Below are 22,939 nucleotides of genomic sequence, written 5' to 3' on the forward strand. Positions count from 1 at the left end.
AATACTTGTAATTTATTTGTCAAGAAACAAATAATATATAACTAATAAAGGATTTCTAAATACTACTTTTATTTTCATTCCGTTTCTGTAACTTCAAGCTGTCGTTAAATCATTTTAAAAATATTTTTAAAAATTCGTACAAATTCTACAATTCGTTGTAGAGAACATAATACTAAATGATCTTATTTTTGACTCGAAATTTTAGAATTTTAGAATTTTAGAAGAAAAAAAAATAAAACTTAGATGGAGTGTATATCTTCATGAGTTATTTTTGTCAAAAACTTTATTTATCAAATGAAAAAAAGAAACATGGGTATACAATAATTGTTTTGTTGATTAGAAAAAGTATGATGAATTAGTTTATTTAAAATCCTTATTTGTGAAACTACTGTCTTCTATGTTGAAAAAGTGTTTTAAGAAATTTGATTTAGATTTATAAAGTAAATTTTAACACAAAAGATATAGTATATTTATTTTCTAATCCTAGCGCAATTAAATCATATTAATAGTGTGTATCTGTTACTGTCATTAGTGAGTGCATCAATATTGAGTAAATATTTCTTGGTCCATATTGTTAATTAAAAAAATAATTATTTTGCTGACTTAATTATGCATGATAAACAACTTTAAGCACAAGTGCAAAAGTCAAGAAAAATGATTTTATACAAAATAAAGCGTAGTCACATCATAACAGCTATGCAAAATAAAAATTTTTAATAATGCAGAAAATAATAACTTACTCGTACGTGCATTAAAGGCGCAGTTTTCAATTTACAAACATTTTTAGAATATTTATTTTAAATCTTAAAACATTTTATTCACTTTATCAAAATGTTTTCGTCGTAGTGAAAAACGTATACAATATTAAATTCTCTATACATCCATTGCATCCCCCACATAACCTTCGTCAGGACTTTCAGAATACTCTAAATCTTCTTGTTTATTTGTTTGTTTGTTCAGATGATGGTAGAACTTACAATGATTTGTGTATGGTGCTAATACCTCTAGTTTACCTACTCCATCTAAGTACGTATTTCCCAAACAAAAATTATGTGTAACTGTCGTTTTTATGTGGGATGTAGGTAGTTGTTGAGAAGTAGGCAATGGAAATCTACTTTTTTTTTTTTCAGGTGAGTAAGTCGTATTAACATAGCTACTTTCGTTTACGACAGTCTCAACTGAATTATCAAGCCCATGGTGTTGATTACATTGTATCACATTCTGACCATTTTTACAAAAATAATTTGAAATTTGGTTTAATTTTGGTAAGCCAAAATTCAAAGGATAACCATCGCAATCTAAATGATTGTGGTTAAGGATACCTTCATATGATACGTAATTGGGTGCAAATGTGACATTGCTTCCAGAAAATACTTTACTCATTAAGTCTTTATCAATAAAATGTTTCCATAAATCTTGATCATGAAGAGTGAAAGTTTCAGTTTTATGATGAAAACTATTTTGATCATTGTGACAATTATTTGATCCAACTGGAGAGTGTAAATCAGTCATGTCCAACTCTAAGTTCTTATCATTAGCTGATACATGTATAAACTCACTATCAACACTTTTTTTTTCAACAGAAAATACTTTCAGGTTCTTTTCTAGGAGTGAAGAAGGTACTAAATCACTAGAGAGTACTTTTTGCTGAAAGTTATCTGTTGATCTAGAATGTTTTCTGCGTGCATATAGAAATATAGATGAAAAAAGGCAGCTGAAAGAAAAAAGAACACCGAGCAAAGCGCCAGCAGCGATAACTGCTGTGTTACCTGCATGACTTATTTTTGATAAGGGTTTCACTGTACTACCTTCGATTTGTCGATAGTACAAGGTTATATTACTTTGCGATATTCCTGCTATATTTTCCGCTTGACAAATATAATTTCCTTGATCTGTTTGATTGAAATGAGCAATAATCAAAGATCCTATTATTTGCTTACTATCTGCCTCTAAAAAGTATCTGTACTTAAACCTGAAAAAGAAAATGATTTTTATAGTGTAAAAAGTATTAAGAAAAAAGTTTCATAAGTCTTTTAAAAAAAGATTTGATCTTATTATTAGTAGAGTTTATAAAAATTGCTTATAAAACGGTCTATTTACTGATTTAACATATAAATTGTGTTTATTTTTTAAGCGTAAGTATCCAATTCAAAGGATAATGTATTTTTTTCTAATATTACTTTTCTTGGATTAAACGAAGGTTCATGTCTATAAAATATTTTTAAAACAATACAACCTATGTCTATAAACAAAGTAAAAAATAAAATCTACTTATTTGTCCTGACGTTTGATGTGTCTTATTATAAATTAAAAATTAGATCACTTCAGTAATAAATAGCACATTTTCAACTGTAAATTATGTTGATGCCAACCAAGTATGATAAGAAGTTTACAGATATATTAAAACTTCTTACTTCCCTGTAGCTTTATACTGGCTCACTAGCTTTGCAGTACGTACTACTACAACACATTGACAGAAGCTTCACTGCTGTAATACATACACACTTGTAGGGATCCACCCACTTGTGTGCTTCACGCATCAACTGTCAGGTACCAGTCAGGAAGTATTACTCCTAGCTTTTATGTAAAAGAAATTAATTCGAATCACTGATGTATACTTTTTGGTTTGTCTCTATTTATCAACTTGTCATATTTTTTCTTACTGTTCTACTTAAAGCATTAAATAAAATAAATAGAAGTATGTTGTACATAAAAAAAGCTACGTAAGATAAATTAAAATGCATTATTATTAATGTCTTCATTAGTTATCACCATAAATATATTTATAACAATTCTTCGACATTTATTATTAAAAAAAATAACACCTATAAATTAGTTATACAAAAGGATGGATAAGATAGGAAAATATCCTGCGTACACAAACAAAACAAGGACTATCGCATTTCAAATACAAAAGGTAAAAGTTTGTACTTTCCTACTTTCGCAAAGTAACAAATTCCTTCAAATAGTAAAATAATTGAGTTTAGAAAACACGTATGCCAGTGTTACATCCCGAGTTGATACGAATTATATTATAACTAAAAACTATCCATCCATCAAAATTCAGATGAAACGTATTGTAAATATAAAGCAAGCTCGTATGACAATAGAAGCTTGTACGTCGTTGATGTGTGCGCGTGTGTGTATTGGCTTTAAGGAAAATGCTTCATAATATGCTGACATGGAATACGACCAGCCTCATTCTGAGAATGCATGTATGTATGAATGAATAGTTACTTGCTCATTAATTGTTTCATTCTGATAATGTATACTAATTAAGAATTTGTAATTCAAAGATTAATTCATTATATTCTAAATTGATTGTAAAATCCTCAGCAGAATTAATTTTAAAATTGTAAACTTACTGTCACAATTAAACTTGTATTTGGCTTTCTTATCTTGCTGATACGAGCTTTCATCATCACTGACCCAAAAACTCAATCGCACTTGTCAGAAAATGCGATTGGTACTGTTGTATTGTTATTTTCTTATATGTAAAATTATAATATGTAACATCATCATGCAACTGTCAACGCAATCTACAATAACATCGCTCATTAGTTGAACTAATTCAACCAAAGGCCTTTTTTACTCGCTCTGATGCTATGAAAACGCACCATCAAGGGGAAACAGTTCTCTCTTTACGTCTGTGACCTGTCCTCTAAGGTTTTAGTCAGCTCTTGACTCTCGCGGCTAGTGAGTATACACGTAAGGCATAACGTGTTGGCTGAGGCAACTCAATTGCGTATCGAGAACATCAAAAGTATCGGAGTACGCTAAGGAGCGAGGTATGGTAGAGGAGGCCTGCCAAAAATGATTCCGGCGATAGCAGAGGAAGCAGATATTGCAACATCCTTCTGGCCACGTGCTCGTTCGTGTAAGTTAGGAAAACACTCACGGTTACAGCACGAAGCATTAGGAAACTCTAGAGCAGCAGTAAAAATAGTCAGTGATAGATTTAAGTTAAATATCAGTAAAAATTTACGTTGAACCTCGTTATAGTGAACCGATTAAATTTTATTTAAAAGAACAAATTATTATTAAATTGCTTTAATAAAGAAATACAATAATTACCTATATTATTTAATTTAAGATCTTAATTCAATAAAAAAAAAAAACAAATAAAGCTCATGAGCTGAAATCTAAGAACCCCACGAATGACGCTTAAATAAAACAGTTAAGACCTTACTCTGAACAAGTCCGGTCATAACAAAATTGGCATCGCTTGTGTGGTCTTCTAATCTTAGTTTTGTTTAAAAAAAATACTTTTATAAATTAAATAAATACTACATAAAAAAACCTTTTTATACTGGATACTCGACTCCCTTGAAAGACTTTTTACAAGATGTAGAGTATGAACGAACTCTAATAACAGCCAATCAAGAACCTATGTACCTTCGCACAGTTATTTTTAGACTCAAAGGCAAAGCTCCAGAGAGCTTAGTAGGTTCTACTTTTGTATTAATCGATCAGTTAAAAAAACATCTAAAACAAGAATTTTTACCAATCAAATCATATCATGAATACATGGCAAAACTTTTAAATACTACAATGAAACGAAACGAAGCAGTTCGAAATTTTTATCATAGAACAATTTCTCTTACAAAAACTACCTTAACAGCCCTTTTGACTGAATTGAATGACAAGAAACTCAAAAGACAACACAAAAACCACAACTTGAAAAATTAGCGTTACAAACGTTCATTAATGGTTTACCTGACTCGTGGAAATTAAGTATAGCACTTTTGGAACCCAAAGATATCCATGAAGCTTTAGGGGCTGCTTTACTTACTGATAGTACTTGCCCACCAGTATACAATCAGGCCAAGTACGTTTAAAAGGCTGTACCCACGACCTCTACTTCTACGACTCCTGCATCCTTAGTACCAAACGTTACCAAAATTTCTGTTCCTGTCTCCACTCAGTTTGACCACGAAAAAAATTCGTCAGTTTTAATGACCCATTGACCCACAATAGAAATTCTTTCCCGCATACCTACGACAAAAATGATGTCCAGATGACTCAATCAAAATTCGACGAGTATGGTCAAAAAATTGTACATCCCGCACTTAGCTATGCACCTTAACAACGACTAAGTACCTCGCTACCAAGCCGTACACTACCACCACCCTGGAATAATCAACCTAATAACTATTATTATCTTCCAAATTTCCAAGAATTTCCATATTTTTAACAACCACCCTTTTATCCACCTTAGTACCCACAAATGTATTATCCCTATCCTCATACTCAAGGCTATGCTTACTATCAACAATCTCCATTTCAATACTACAACTAAAAACAATACCAAAATTATAATCAAGAATGGTATTGAGACTCACGCCCTAACTCTCCAAAAAACGAGAACGAGACTCGACAGTTGGAGGCGACTGCGAGTTTGAATCTGATGACGCGTCTGAAATTAATAATGGCAATTAAATCTACAGAGCCTTCCAAGCAAGAACAATAGGAAATTCACGAGCAGTTAAATTACGTTGCGCAACATTTCAGAAAGATTCAGAAATTTTTATATAAGATTCAGGTGCCGAAGTAAATGTCATCCGTTATAACGCATTAAAGAACGGCACAAAAATTAATTGTGATAATACAGTTAAATTAGAAGGAATAGCCCCACAGTGAATATACACTGTAGGTACCATTACGGTAAATTTGTTTGATACAGATCACGAATTTCACGTTATGAGCCCAAAATCGCCAATAAATAATGTATGTATTTTAGGAGATCCGTTTTTTACGTGAGAAAACGCTAGAATCAATTACGGGTAAAATGCATTAATAGTTAAAAGCAGACCAATTGAACCTATACCTTTTCTATACCGAGATAATAAAATCAACTCTATAAAATTAATTAAAAAACAAGAAAAATCCGTAAGATTGAAAACGAAACAAAATTCCGAATCAACTTAAGGAAAATTAATTCTCCCATTTCAGGATGAAGATAAAATACCCACACCCCCACGTAATACTATTTATTAGAATTCTCGAGGATTTGAAGTAAATAGAAATAGAAGTTTTCATTTACCAGCCAGAACAAAAGTAGCTATTAAGTTACTGACTAGAAACAAGATCACCGGCCATGCGTATCTTCGTAGGATTACTACCCACCAGAGTATATACACATAGGCGAGGCGGTAGAAGATTGCAAAGAAGGTCATCATTATACAATAGCAATAAACACAAGGAATAAGCCGACAGAAATAGAAAAACCTGTGGAAAAACTTGAACCTTCTGATATCTTTGATCGCATTGAATTTATAATGGATAAGCTAAAAAGATCTAATCACTCAAAAGCTAGTTTATCAGAAATAAGAAGAATTGTAGAAAAATACGCTCACTTATTTTACATTCCAGGTGACCTAGCTCCTTATACTTCTATTATAACATAAAATACCTACGACAGACGACCACCCTGTATATGTCAAACAATACCACTACCCCTTATCATTACACTAAGAAATTAAAACTCAAACAGAAAAATTATTAGCAGACGGTACAATCATAAAATCAAACAGCCCTTACAGTAGTCCTTTCTGGCTAGTACCCAAGAAGCAAAGACCAGATGGAACAAAAAAATACAGATTATAAATGGATTACCGTAAATTAAACGAAAAAACCATCCCTGATGCTTATCCACTACCAGACATTACTGAATTATTAGAGCAAATTGGAGGCTCAAATTATTTCTCTGTTTTTGATCTAGCCAGTGGATTCCATTAAATAGAAACTGATCCTGCAGATAGACATAAAACTGCTTTCAGCACACCTAACGGTCATTACGAATATATGGGAATGCCATTTTAGACTATGCAATGCACCTGCAACATTTCAACAACTATGGGACGTTATTTTATGAGGACTGCAAAGCATAGAGTTATTTAAATTTCTTGATGACATAATTGTATGTTCAAAAACTTGAAAAGATAATGTGACAAAAACTACTCATTTATTTAAAAAACTATCGAAATCAAAATCAAAATTACAACTTGGCAAATTTGAATTATTAATGCCCAAAGTAACTTATTTAGGACATAAAATAGGAAACAACGAAGTGAAACCAGATTAAAAAAAATTAGAAGCTGTTAAAAAATTTCCAAAACAAGAAGTCAAATAAATGTAAGACAGTTTTTAGAATTAGCAAACTATTACCATCGTTTTATCAAAAATTTTGCAGAAATTGCAGAGCTTTTAACGTCCTTGTTAAGGAAAGGAAGAAAACTTGAGTGGACAGATACTCAGCAAAAATTTTTTGAAGAGTTAAGAAGAATATTATGCAAAGCACCTGTGTTAGCTTGCGTCAATTTGAATAAGCCATTCATATTAACAATAGACGCAACTAATATAGCTATTGTGGTAGTATTCAGCCAAAGAGAACCAGAAAAAGGCAGTCCAATTGCGTACATGTCAAAAAATTTAAATAAAGCTGAAAAAAATTATTCTACAACGAAAAAAGAATGCTTAGTAGTAGATGTAGCAGTCCAATATTCTTGACATTACTTATATGACAGGAAATTTACGGTTTCCAGAGACCATGAACCACTCTCCTGGATTGAGTCTATAAAAGATCCTATGAGTAGGCTCAATAGATAAAGAGCAAGACTTTGAGGTTATAGCTATACTTATAAGTACAAACCTGGTAGACTAAATACAAACGCGGACGTCTTAACAAGAAGTCCAATAGAATAGAATGAAGACGAAAGTGATAAAGATAATTCTTTAGACAAAGAAATATCATTAAAAGTTTGTTTGCTATCTATAAAATCTAAACAAACTAAAACTTTGATAGCTCGCCAAATTATGTCAAAAACCAATCAATCTTATTCCGATACTATTGAAAGCATAAAATCAGCACCTACACTTAGAAAAAATAAACCTAGAGATACACTATTAAAAATACCTCGGGGTATGGGAGGCGGACGGGTGAATTAAATGCACCTACAATAGCGAAAAGATTGAAAGTGAGACGAATAAAAGGAACACCAAGAGCTCAAATACAAGACTTCTCATCCGAACCCGATACCGCGTCTACTTTACAGTTTAGGGACCCACAATCCGACACGCCAATACCATTACAAGAACGATTATTTATGCCATGCTTAATAAATGCACTTGAAGGAGAGACCCCTCAGAATATAATGGAGAACTCAAGTGACGAAAATTTGGAAATCAGTAAAATTAAAGAAATAATCGAAAAAAATTCAGGTTTTTCACCAAGACTAACTAATATTTCAATCCAACCCAGTACATCCCAAGCCGATGACGTAAATCAAAAATCTGTAACATTTCAACAATATGAAGACTCTAGACAATATGAATACAAATAAAAATAACGAGCAGTTATCCGATTCAAGAAATAGCACTTACATTAATACAGATTGCGACGAAGAAAAATTTATTGAAGAATGGAATCAAAACTCGTTATGGTGAAATAGTTACAATAAGAAAAATTAAATACCAAGTAACAGCATTCTTGGAAAAATACAATCTTTATCTACATCTCCTACCGAATGTTATGACGGCAGTTACTTAAATCAAGAACAAATAAATTCACTTATGTCGTCACCTCAAAATTCAATTTCTCCTACTATAGTAAATGAATAGATTGATAAAACAATGATCGAATTTATTGCAAACGGAAATCTCATGAGAGCAAAATCTCCAATTACATCACACAGAAATAGTCCTACCAAAAAACATTTACAAAACTCTAATGATAAACTATACAGAAGAAGTTTATCACCTATATAACAAAATAGTAATGAAGAAAGAGACGAAAACCTTTCTCAATCGAAAAACATCACGAAAAAAGTCCCGTTGGAAATCCCTCTAATATGACGAACTATAATTCGATTTAGGAGCTATATTAAAAGAAGAATTATCAAATGTTTAACCAAAATTGGGAGACGTTATAATTACAAAAAACCGAAATCGCTACATATTTTCACTAGTCGTAAACAAAAACTTTTCTGATGAAATAAAACCTAGCATTTTACAAACCTGCTTTAAAAATCTTGCCGATGCAATATCAGTAAAGGAAGTTACCACCACTTGTATTTCTAGGAAAGGTAAACTCACCGATAATCTCCCTCGAGGAGATATGCCATCAATTTCATATGAAGAGTTACGTCACCTTCCCCTTACAGTAAAAATTTGTTTTGGCGCATGTTCTTATCCAACCCCAAAAGATAGAAAGGAACAATTAGTTGAATGTCATACAAGTTTGTTCGGAGGTCATAGAGGAGTAGTAAAAACTTATAGACGAATAAGAGAAAAATATTATTGGAAAGGAATGCACAACGACATTGCTGAATACATACGAAAAAGGAAGATTAGCCAGAAACAAAAATTGGTCTATAAAAAAACTAGAAAATCTATGATAATTACGGACACACCATTAGAACATTCGGAAATAAGCATATTTTAACAATGCCATGCTTACTTACAAAATATTTTATTGCAGTTTTTGTTCCTAATATATAAGCAATAACTATTGCCGATGTATTATCAAGATATTTTATTTTAACTTTCGACATTCCTAGAATAATTTTCAGTGATTGATCAAAAAGTTTTATTAATCATGTATTGACAGAAGTATAAAAAATTTATGGATTTCATCTAGCTCTCACTAGTGCATATCACCCACAATCAGATGGTTTATTAGAGAGAAGCCACGCTATGTTAAACAAATTCTTGAGAACTAACGCTAAAAACAAAAATGATTGAGATCAAATGGTTCCTCCTGCAATGCATGGGTATAATACTTCAGTTTATCCAGCAACAGGCTTCACGCCTTTCGAATTTGTCTTTGGTAGACAGGCACGTTCCCCAAATCCACTTCCAGACAAATTGAAATCAGAAGCATACAGCTCATATGCTTATGACCTTGCCAGCTGTTTACATATAATACAAAACATATCTCGTGACATACTTAAAAAACAAAATACAAAAACACGTTATGACAATAAGTCAAAACCACCGAACTTGGAAGTCGAAATGACAGTCTATGTACTCAAAGAACCAAATAAGATAGATCTTATAACGGAATTTTAAAAGATCAAAGAAATACGTAGTAATAATAACGTCATATGAAAATAAAAAAATGGCAGAATAATTAACAAACGCTTTGACAAACTAAAACGTTGCTATTTATTGCAAAAAAAGAAGTGTTCAATAATAACACATTATAAACATTATATTTGATTTCCAAAAAAATTTTGAATGTTTTATCTTAAGCCAAAAAATTCTACAAGGAAATCAACAATAAATAAAAAAAATTGCAATCAGATCGCTCCTCCCTTCTTTCTTTACCTAATCTTCGGTAAAGCCAAACCACTATCGTACAGTATTAATAAACATCATTACCACCATATTCATTGCATGACACTGGAAAATATTCTACCTACATCACAAACATAATACTTTGATCATTGAACTCACATAAACATCATACTTCAATCGTTAATACAACGAAAATAAAATATATGGGTAAAACACACAGCATGATCAATACCTAACATAACAACTTGATACTTGCACTGCTTTACGATAAAAGCAAAAGTATAAAATAATTAATCAATCGTTTTTCTACAAAAATATATATATATGTATATATATAGTAAAATGATTGCAAAAGATAAACTTACATCTATTGTAATAATTTGTCTCATCAGCTCGTGTGAATTCTCAATTGATCTGTAGTTGCTGAGGGCGGCCATAATCTAAAGAGGGGGTGTTACATCTCGAGTTGATACAAATTATACTATAACTAAGAACTATCCGTCCATCAAAATTCAGATAAGACGTATTGTGAATATAAAGCAAGCTCAAATGACAAGAGAAGCTTGTATGTCGTTTATGTGTGCGCGTGTGTGTATTAGCTTTAAGGTGAATGCTTCATAATATGCTGACATGGAATACGACCAGCCTCATTCTGAGAATGCATGTACGTATGAATGAATAGTTACTTGCTCATTAATTATTTTATTCTGATAATGTACACTAATTGAGAATTTGTAATTCAAACATTAATTCATTATATTCAAAATTGATTGTAAAATCCTCAGCAGGATTAATTTCGAAATTGTAAACTTACTATCACAATTAAACTTGTAGTTGGCTTTCTTATATTGCTGATACGAGCTTTCATCATCACTGACCCAAAAACTCAATCGCACTTGTCAGAAAATGCGATTGGTACTGTTGTATTGTTATTTTCTTATACGTAAAATTACAACATGTCACATCATCATGCAACTGTCAACGCAATCTGCAATAACATCGCTCATTGGTTGACCTAATTCAACCAAAGGCCTCTTTTACTCGCTCTGATGCTATAAAAACGCACCATTAAGAGCAAAAAGTGCTCTCTTTACGTCTGTCACCTGTCCTCTAAAGTTTTAGTTAACTCTTAACTCTCGCGACTTGTGAGTATCTTATACACGTAAGGCACAACATGTTGGCTGAGGCAACTCAAGTGCGTATCGAGAACATTAAAAGTATCGGAGTACGCTAAGGAGCAAGGTACAGCATAGAAGGCCCGCCGAAGGTGATTCCAGCGATAGCAGAGGAAGCAGATATCGCAACATCCTTCTGGCCACGTGCTCGTTCGTGTAAGTTAGGAAAACACTGATGGTGACAGCACGAAGCATTAGGAAACTCCGAAGCAGCAGTAAAAATAGTCAGTGATAGATTTAATTAAGATATCAGTTATAAAATTTACGTTGAACCTCGTTATAGTGACCCAATTAAATTGTATTTAAAAGAACAAATTATTATTAAATTGCTTTTATAAGGATATACATTATATATTTATATTATTTAATTGAAGATCATTATTCAATAAATAAAAAAAATAAAAGAACAAATAAAGCTCTTGAGCTGAAATCTTAGAACGCTACGAATGCCACTTAATAAAACAGTTAAGACCTTACTCTGAACTAGTCCGATCATATCACTATATAGAATATTGAGCCATTGCATTAAAGTTAATATTTATGGTCAAATAAGATTCAATACATCAACAGTAAGAATATTGAAGCATGTTGTTTATCAAAATAAATAAAAATGTATTTACAACTTAGAATTTTTACATAGGTCTTATGGAGCATTTTAAATAGTGTACAAATGTTGTGGCACATTTTGGCTAACATTGAGCCACGTGTGACATAAACTAAATGCATAAGGTAGGAATAATACACTTCATACAAAATTTTGAAAGTTAAAGGTTGTTAGAATATAAGAAAGTTTAAAGTTACGCGCACGGCGCTGATACGCTAGGCATTGAGCATGCGTAGAAGCTCTCGAGTGGCATGGTTGACGTATGTTTGATGAGGATACGTATATTCAGTGTATATATAAGCGTTGCTGAGGAAAGATGCCTTACATAATACATGGAGTAATAATATTTTTAAATTCAAGTATATTATAGAAGATGTTATAAAGTATTTATTTTCCCAGACTTATTTATTTTTAACATAGTAGCGGTCCGTGGTTTAAGTTGCCTGTTTCATTCTTGTTTATCAAAATGTACGAGACAAAAGTTCTGGCATACAAAAATAAACATAATAGTGGGAGTTCAAGTGTGTTCAAAGTAAAAAAGGAAAAAATTGTTATAAGTGTAGTAAGCCAGGACATTTTCAAAATCAATGTTATAATAAAAATTGTAATCAACGACAAAACGCATCAAGAGGATCGTGGACTGGTGTTCCAAATGTGAACAGAGGAAAAAGTAATCAACAGCAAGGAGGCAGAGGAGATCAGTTTGGCAACCAATAGCAGCAAAACTTTCACAAAAATAACAGAATCCATGGCAAAGCACAGCGTGATCGTGGTGAATATCAACAGGGGCAGAATTAACATTGGCAACAACAACAGAATAAAGATAACAGTGCCGAATATGGTAGAAGCGATAGCGAAAATTAAAGTACTAACAAAGACTTATTTTGGACCATTTGGAATAACAATGTAAGTATCAATAAGAATCAAAATCTTGCCAATTACAAAGTGAATAATTGTAGTAATAAAATTGAATGAATTTAACATAGTGGACAACTACAAGTGGACCAGTACAAGCTGGTCATATTGTTAATAACTTAAATTATTTCTCCGAATATTTAAATCAGCGGAATTCAGTCAATTTTTGAATAAGCCACGGAAAAACTTTAAAAGCTACAAAAATAGAAAATATAAATCTATTATTCAAACTAAATAATAAGAATAAAGAAATCCATGTAAAAAATGTTGACTATGTTGAAGAAATGGATAAAATCTAATGAGTGTTAGTAAAATAACGAATTATCATAAAATTATCATGGAGAATTAAGCTGCAAAACTATTTGATAAAAAAAATGAATTGCTTACAACAGTTTATAAAGTAAATGATGTGTACAAGATTTTAAGCATAGTGAATAAAAAACTGGCATACGATGTAACAAGTGATATGTTTTTTTTTTTTAATTTCATACAATGCTGTGACATGAAAATTTTGATTATTTAAACATTTTGTGTAAGGCAAAGTTAGTTCAAGGTCTGCCTAATAATTTAGAAAGTGATTATATAAAGTATGGCACTTGTATTCAAAATAAAATGCATAATCTTTAATTTCATAACGATAGACGTAGAGCAAATGATGTCTTAGAAATCTTACACATAGATTTTATGGGCCTTATAGAGATAGTTATAATGAAGATAAATATTTTTAAATTATTGTTAACGATTACAGTAAAATTGCTAAAGCACGCATAATGAAGTTTAAGAATGAAACTTATGATTGTTTAGTAGATTACATAAATCAATTAGGAAACTTGACAGGGAAGAGAGTAAAAAGGTTGAGATGTAATAATGAAAAAGAATTTCTAAGCAAAGGTATTTATGAATTTGCAAAGCATAATGGTATTATAATAGATCCATGCCCTTCATATGTGCATGAGTTAAATGGAACTGCAGAAAGATACAATCGATAAGTAATGGATACTTCGAGGTGTCTGTTATCTGACTCAAAATTAGATAAAAAATTTTTGCCAGAAGTAGTAAAAATGGCAGTTTACTTAGAAAACAGAACCATAGCAAGCACTTTTGAAAGAAAAACTCCATATAAAATTATGATGAGAGTTAAGGTGGCTCCAGTGGCCTCAATGTTAAAATTATAAATAACCCAACCGAGGTTAATAAAATTTAATTTTATTCTTTGAATTCTCATCTTTCTATTCGTATAAAAAAAAATTAAGGTTGACGATTAAAATTGTAAAAAATCATGCTTACAAAATCGTAGTTTTGAAACGGGTTCGATAGAAAATGCAAGCTTACGCGATATACAACCTACTGCTGCACTTATATAAATAACCCGTAAGGTGTAAAAAATATACTATCTTGTATATATTATTACGCAGTTTTCGATGACATGAGAAAAGTGTCTTGTTATCGAACAAAATCTTTAAATAATCGGAGACTAAGTATACAGTTGCGAGTGCAAGTCAGCTCTCAGCTGTCTGCATTCTGCAGAGTACGTATATATATAGGTATAACTACTCTTGAACTTAGGAGCGTACCGTAACAGTTCATCAATTAGGGCACCATAAAACTTTTTTGTTTTTTTATATTTACTCACTAAAGTAACAGATAAAATGTAGAATATGGCTTACAACAGTCTCTACGATAATCTTATACCATATTTTAAAGAAAATAATGATTAATTTTTAGTCCCCCCATTTTGATACGGCACTAGGCGCTGGAGCCACCTTAAGCCAAACTTGAATAATATAAAACTGTATGGGAATAAAATATTTGTAAGATTGGCAGAGGTTAAACAAAATAATAAATGCGATAAAAATGCAGAAGTAGAAATATTAGTAGAATATGGAAGTGTTGGTTGTAGAGTACTTATTTATAATAAAATTATAATTGCTAGACATTTAATATTGTCGAGGAGGATGTTAAATAAGTCGGTTTTAATGGTGAAAAAAATGAAAGTTTTTACAGTAAAAAAATGATAATAATGATAGTAGTTACAATAATTCGGTTTTGATGGAAATATTAAAACTGTAAAGACTAATGGAGCTACATATAAAAATATTAGTACAATAATAAGGTCAAGTAGAATGTGTAAAGAACCAGAAACGCTTAAACCAGAAAATTATGCAAAAAGTATTTACGTAAATTAGGTTAGACACTCCAAAAATCTATAATGAAGCAACAAGCGATAAAATGTGTATAAAATGGAAGGAAGCTATGGATAAGGAAATGAGTTGCATTTTAAAAAATAAAACTTGTGAATTAGTAGATAGACCAGAAGATAGAAAAAGTAATAATTTTGAATGTGTGATGTATACCAAGACATCAGATAATAGATACAAAGCTAGATTATTTGTAAGAGGTTTTAGACAAAAAAAAATTTGCAACATACACGCACCTGTAGTAAGAACGCAAACTTCCAAATTCTATTGGCTTATTGTTAACAAAATAATCTTAATATTATTTAAATCGATATGGAATCACTTTTTTTTGATGGAAATGTAACATCTGAAAAGTATGTCAAACAACCAGAAGGTTATAACGATAAAACAGGCAGAGTATGCAGATTAAAAACGATTTATATGGTTTGAGAGAAAGCCCTAAAGCGTAGTATGAGTGTCTGGATACATATTTAAAAAGTTTCAATTTTAAAAGAAACGAGAACGATTATTGCTTTTATCATATACATGATGGATATACTTCAAATGATGTTATTATCTTTATAGATAATTTATTATTATGCAGTAAAAGCCAAAATAAACTTAACAAAGCAAAATGGGTATAAGCAAATAAATTTAATATGAAAGACATAGGTAATATTACTACATGTTTTGGTATAAACATTGACTTTAATCGTGTGAGTGGTGTAATGACATTAGGTTAGGAAAGATATATATATATAGAGTCTTCAGCGGAAAAGTATGATGTGATCAACGCAAAATTATATGAAACTCTAATCAAGCAAAACTTAAAATGTGAGCTTGCACGGTCAGCATTTAAATTTAAAAACTACAGAAATTTGATAGAAGCACTTCTATATACAAGGTCAGAAACAAGACCAGATGTAAGTTATAGCGTAAACTATTTAAGTAGATTTAATAACGGTTCAAATCAAACTCATAACAGATATACAATAAGAATTGTTAAATATATGTATTTAACAAAAGATATTAAGTTAACGTACACAAGAAATTTCAAGGTATTGCAGGGACCAAACGCGTTGGGCCACGACCTGGGGCGAGAAAGCGCGAAAATGCCCGAAAACAAGCAGCGGTCTGGGCGACTTTTTACGAGAAAGGGAAAGACCGAAGAAAGGCTAGAGAGCGGAGATGATAATTTTAATGAGGATTGCTGAACAACTGCTGGCTCTCTACTGAGATTTCCTCCGTGGGCCCTGTTTTCTTAACTCTAAGCTTCTTGCTTTTGTTTGGTCTTTTCTTTCTGGTGTGTGTGAGGAGTAGGGGCCATCTAATCGACACGAGAAGCGAGTTCGCTGTTTATCATTGCGATAACTCCTCGTCGTTAAAGTAATAAATCCCTTGTATTGGCTTTCTAGGCGTACTCGTCTTTATTTTCTAATTGATTTGCCTATTTTCCTTTTTTTTGAGGTTCCTTTATTTTGTTGTTTTTTCTTCGATCGTCGTACCGTGTCATCTAGCCACTAGATCCCGTTGATTCTGCGATGTGCCCACAATTATATTCTTTTTTTTAAATTATATCCAAGAGATTGATGAGTCTAATAGAGTATAGAGGGTAAGGGATTTAAGTTAATGTCCAATTGTTACAAATTAGCACAAAGCCTGCTCAACGAAAAAGATCCTATGTTTGAATGCAGTTTTTTTATTATTTACAATTATTATTTTTTGCACTTAGTATTTGATTTAACTTAATTTAGGTCTTAAGTTTGAAATATGTTTCTTAGAATTTATTAAAAGTCTGATTTGTTGATGTATATGTGAAGACACGTTAACCATCGTTAAACATCGTATAAGAAAGGGCATTTTGTCGTGATTTAGATATTTATATCGTTGTTAAGGGCGAAGTAGCGTTAACGTTTTACAATGAATTTTATTTAAATTGTTGTAAAATCTTTAATCTTAAATCTAGAAAAATCGTGAATTGTGCAATAATTTATGAACCACGAATGATCGTAAGAAAAAAACAAATTATTTACTTTATTTCGAGTCGACAATTAAGGGTGCTTAATTACAATTGGATGACTAACGTTATGTTCTCTTATTTCCTTCACTCTTTGTACTGAAAATTATCCATTGCGCCAAAACAAAAATTTGTAACTTACTTACTGAATAAAAAACTTGAATATACTTTAAAATTGATTTATAATCGTTTTGCATTCTTTCTTTGCACCTTGTACTCCCGGTCTCACCATGTACCCTATCTCGCATACAAAGCAAAGACACGCAGTAGATATCTTGAGTTGTTCTATGGATGCAGACTGGGCAGGTGATGCAGTTGATAGAAAATCAACTACTGGTTACGTTATAAAGCTGTTTAATAATGTAATATATTGAAGATCTAAGAAACAAGGAAGTGTAACAAAATCTCCGACAGCAGCTGAGTATGTGGCGTTGTCTAAAAGCGTAAGCGAAAACTTATAGATAAGAGAAATATTAAAAGGTTTCTTAATTATTTTTATTCAACTAAAATGTTTCTGAAGATAACTCGGGTGCGATTAGTATTGCTAAATTTGGTAAATGTATGAAAAACTTGGAACATATTAAATTGTTTAAACTGTATAATTATTGTAGTTAAAGTAATCTCAGAAATTAACGATGGAGACATTCTTACTTAGTGATTAGGGAGAACTTAATTTTTTAAGTTTAGAAAAGATTTAAGATCGATGTAAAATAAAAAAATGATTAACTTAAATTTGTAACATAATAAAATTTCAAATTTGAGAAGGCGTGAGACGCTAGGCATTGAGCATACGTAGAATCTCTTGGGTCACGTGATTCATACATGTTTGATGACGATACGTATATTAATTGTATGGACAACCGTTGCTGAGAAAAGACGCCTTATGTATTACATGAAGTATAAATATTAATAAATTTAATTATATTATAGAAGATGTTATAAAGTATTTATCTACATAGGCTTATTTATTTTTAACAAAGGTTTTTCAAACTAAAAAAAAAGCTAAAGAATGTTGAAAGTACAAGCCGTATGTTAATTTTATTTGAGAGGTATAAAGTTAAGGAGTACATTTTCTCAATTACTAAATTTTTAGCCTATGCATGACAAACAACACAGAATATTGAATACAACCTGCATATGCATCTTTAAATATCTCATTAATTTTAAATTCATAAAAAAATTTTCATAGTGCCTCTCTTCATACGGAATCTTTGTGATTATCTCTCTTAAAAAAATTAACGTTTTCATAGTTAAGATTTTTTTTTTTTAAGTTTGTTCGAATTTATATCATATGGAAGTAATTCTAGAGACATGCTTACAATTTTATTTTCATTTTGAAACTGTTGTTTTTGTTCTGGAATAAACAAAAACTAACCTTCGATTAAAAGTGTACGATGGTTTTATAGATATTAAAAGAAATTCTTTTAAATTCACGTATACAATTTATACATGTTTTCCATGTTATTTTAACACATCAAATGAATTTTTTGTCTAGGATTTAACGTGAGGTATGAACCTATTAATTTAAAAAAAAAACTTTAAGATCCTTTTTAATACGTATAAGCTGAGAAGTTAAATAAACGACAGGCTAACTTATTAATTTATTTCCTAATTGTGTATAATAATTCAATATTTTTTATCCAGTTTGCAACTGTGCAACAAGAAGGTTCCGTCTGTTTATGATTTTATAGGGCTTCACAAGGTATCTCATGAAAATAAAAAGTCTTATTGGAGCGATACTTGTATAGATTCTATTATAACAAAAGTAAGTGTTTGTTTAATTTATTTATGCATAGCAGTCATGCCAGATCTAAATATGTAACAAACTAAAATCTTATTTACAGTCCAACAGTCATATTGATAAAAAAAATTTTAGCACACCTGTAACTAACATAAGTACTCACAAATATATTATAACAAAATTAATAAAAGAAAACTTTTAATTACTTTCAATTATATTACGGAGGTTAACATATAATAAGCTTTTGCTTACACATTAAGTCCACTGAAGTTCTTTAACTGAAATCGTGTGAGGGATCGATAGGAAATGAAAATAAATAGTGAAAAATAAGTGCATATCTTACTCTAATCCTTCAGAGTTATATGGCCGTACCACAATCTGGCCTGGTGTCATCAGAGAATTTTATACTCCAAATGTAAGCAAGGCAGGGTGAACAGCCCTGAGAGGCATGCGCAGCCATAACGGCTTCCTTCTCAGTGGTCGTTTCCCCAATGGCATCACCACATTTCCCCGTCTAACGATAAGCGGTTGGTGATCTGGGAAACAACCCAAAGATGAGATATTTTTTGATCAGTGGCGTACCTCCCTCATGTGCGATCTTCGTCCACATTAGAGACTCTGAGGATAATAGTCAAGCTACCCGCAGCTGGCTCTTCATCATCAAAAATAATAATAAGGAATGACTGAAATTTTACCACTGTCCCTTTTCAGGGCCAATGTAAGCATTTACGTTCCCTACTTAACCATTAATCTCATCGGTCCTTTTAAGGGCCACCTAAGTTTAGATTACCTTGCCAACAAAAACATTTTTACTTCGATTTCTGAAGACGATTCGTCAACTATAAAAGACTACGTAAAACCGGCCACTATTAAACCAAGTCAGTCATTAACTAGCAGACGTCACGAGCAGAGTTGTTCGTTGCAAGGCTGGGAGCCCCGGTGACTGATGACCCTATATTACCCTCTTGACTCTAAGCATTCAACCAGAAATTACCGATCCTCTCCAAGGTCTGCGCTGGGCGAACTTAACAGCTATAAACGGAAAAAAAATTTGAGCCAACGAGAGTCTCCAACGGGCAAGCCTCACGAACCAATCCCTACTAATTTCTCCACTTTAGATCATCAAAACAACTGAGTCTGCAAAAAAAACTAGCCCCAAAGCTTTGAACTTTGTAATTTTTCTCCCAATCAGTCTGGGGCTCCAACAGCAGGCCAGAAAAGATCATTCTGTGGTATCCAGGCAGTTACAATTATTGTTAACTTCAGTCAAGAAAGAGTTTACTTAAGAAGCTCACCGGTATTTTTTAGGGCTATCTGACGTCAAACTACCTTGCCAACTAATATATTAGAATTAACAAAGTTGACTGAAAACAGCCTTTAGGGGTCACAAAAGTCGCAAGCATGCCAATAGTCGCAAAAGGGTATATTGAAAAGAAAACTTCAAATGTATCTAATGAATATAATTTGAGGCGTCAAAAAACTGACGCAGAAAACTTATCAAGATTGGAACAGCCAAAATCGCCAAGTAAAGTATCCATAACGTGAGGGATAAGCTTTTCATTTTACCCTCACACTAAACTCTTCAATCTTTAAAGATCTAAATTCAAATTCTTAAATAAGTAGAAAATATATTTGTATTTTCGTGGCAATAAAAAATGTAGGGATTAAGCTCCAGGACTTTGTGCTCTGGTAATAAAGTTGTGAAATAAGAGAAAAAAAGTTTTTTTTAATACATATTTTTTAGGAGTTTAAAATCTTAACAGCTTTAAAAAATAGCCCTTTTCGTAAATTATACGGAAGAAACTGCAAATCAACCGCTTCTTACGGCCAACGATTATTTTATGGCATAAGGAATGCACGGTACTTTTCAGCATAATTATAATTTTTTAATTTTTACAGCTTATTATTTGACCAAATAAACTGTATGGATTGCGAACAACCATGTTTATAATAAGAAGATTTTTGTTGTGAGAAGTGTCAGGAATAAACGTAAAATTTATAACTGAAAACGTTTCACATTATATGTCAACACACTACGGTGTTCCATTTAGTAAGTATCGGGCGAAGCCAACACGGGGGGCTGCTAGTTCGTATATAATTTATAATTTAGTATCGTCATAAAACAATACTTAAATATTAGTTTTATTGATTTAATATATTAGTTCATTATATGAATAATCTGTGCAAAAATATTTCAGACAAATTCATAGTTTTGCTATTGTAAAAAAATTAAATTTCTTCATTTATTTTAGATTACTTAACGTCAAAAATTTTATCTATGTAATAACTTGTGTTTTTATATTAAAATCAGGTTCTATTGATATAAAAATTTCATCCTTATTTTTGCATCTTGATAACGTGACGTATGATTGACCATATAAAAAACAGTGGCTTATTCAAGTGTTTTCCAATATTATTAAAATTTTGACCTTGAGATTTATTGATAGTCATTGAAAACACCAAAACTGCAGAAAATTGTTTTTTGTATAAAATAAAAGGTAATGATGATGAATTTCCTGTTTTAAAAATTATTTTTAATATAAAAACTCTCCTTATAATTTTTTTTCCAATTATAATCAATGCTTTAATATTGTATTTAAGTAATTATTTATTTATGATCTTGTACCCGTACACAAGCCATCAACCATTTAACTATACTTAAATTGCGTATCAATATAACACTTGCTCCAATTTTTAAATTAAGCTTATGTGGTGGTAAACCTTCACAAATTTTTTTTAAAAATTGAATTGTAAAGTTTTAATAATTATTATAATTAGATTTATCGAAACTTGTAAGTAGTATGATTTACCTGCAGTATGTTTTCATTTCCTCTTTTATATGGTTTAGAATTTTTTTATTTAAAAAGTAAATATATCCGGTATAATAAGTAAGTATAACGCTATTTATTGTACCAAAATATCAGAACGAAATATAAGTTGTTTTTATTTATTTGATCCTTGAAATGGTTTTATTTTTCTTTCTGCAATTTCTAATAACAATTTTGACAATGTTTTGTCAATCGAAAGTGTATTGATGATATTAAGTTATCGAATACGAGACAAGGACTGAAAATATGATGGTTTAATATTTACTTCTATAATCATGCTTCTATTACTATTTTTGAAAACTAGAAAAATCTATCTGAAATTTCCCCCTAAAACAATTCATTTATAACCATAATGGATATTTGTATCTCATAAATCACGTAATGTTCTTTCAACTACTTCTAAGGCTTTTTTGAGATCATAGAAGCATTCTCCTATACAGTTAAATCTACTTCTTTTAATTTTCTTTTTTTTTTTTAGTTTCAAATTCCTAGAACCAACTTTCTACATTGTTTAAGTCTAATGGTAAACAAAAAGTTCTACGACTGATCATTTTTTTAGAAGTTATATTGATGCTATACCAGTCCATGTTATAGATAAAAGTTTTTTTCTATGAGAAATAAAATACTAAATCAACGTTTTATGTAGCAATATTCTTTCTGGACCTCTTGGGTCATCAATAAGAGAAAATTTATCTGTTTGTTAACTTACAATTTAAAAAATCGTGATTTACAGTCGGAGAGATTTATTACGGCCAGCGAACATAACCACTTTTTTATAATTTTATAACTTCTTCGAATATTCTTATCTGTAGTAAACATGAGGCCTAATCAGAATTCCGTATAAGAATGTCGAAGTAAAGTAAGAAAAACCTATTAGACCTTTTTTCTGGAAACACTATAAAATCAATAAAATTATTCAAAATGTTTCTTAAATCTTATCTCTTTGGATAATTTCTGTAGTTAGGATCAAGGCAAAAATTGTTTTAAAAATTTATGTAAAGTATTAATTACTACTTCTGTTATGATCCTTAAACTATCTTACAAAGATTTTTTATTTTTTTAACTATAAGAAGCAAACTGAGGAAACGAAGTATTTGACTGAATTTAAAATAAGGGGATTGGCGCGCAGAGCCCCAGTTATATGTGTATGTATATAGTTATTTTTGTGGGGCATTAAACATATGCC

The 22,939-nt window shown here is 31.1% G+C and overlaps 1 protein-coding gene across 1 annotated transcript in view; it reads right to left on the reverse strand.

Moving 5' to 3' along the window:
- Nucleotides 1-800: 800 nt before the first annotated feature.
- Nucleotides 801-22,939, reverse strand: part of LOC106636748 (uncharacterized) — a 144,609-nt gene continuing 122,470 nt past the window's right edge. The window contains exon 2 of the mRNA XM_089593864.1: nucleotides 801-1,972. Coding sequence (XP_089449990.1) covers nucleotides 874-1,972 — 1,099 coding nt within the window. The 3' untranslated portion in view covers nucleotides 801-873. The remainder of the gene's footprint in view (nucleotides 1,973-22,939) is intronic.

The sequence above is a fragment of the Copidosoma floridanum genome, unplaced genomic scaffold, assembly GCF_036245765.1.
Source record: "Copidosoma floridanum isolate Cflo_tuat_1 unplaced genomic scaffold, Cflo_Japanese_pri ptg000020l, whole genome shotgun sequence".
NCBI lineage: Eukaryota > Metazoa > Arthropoda > Insecta > Hymenoptera > Encyrtidae > Copidosoma > Copidosoma floridanum.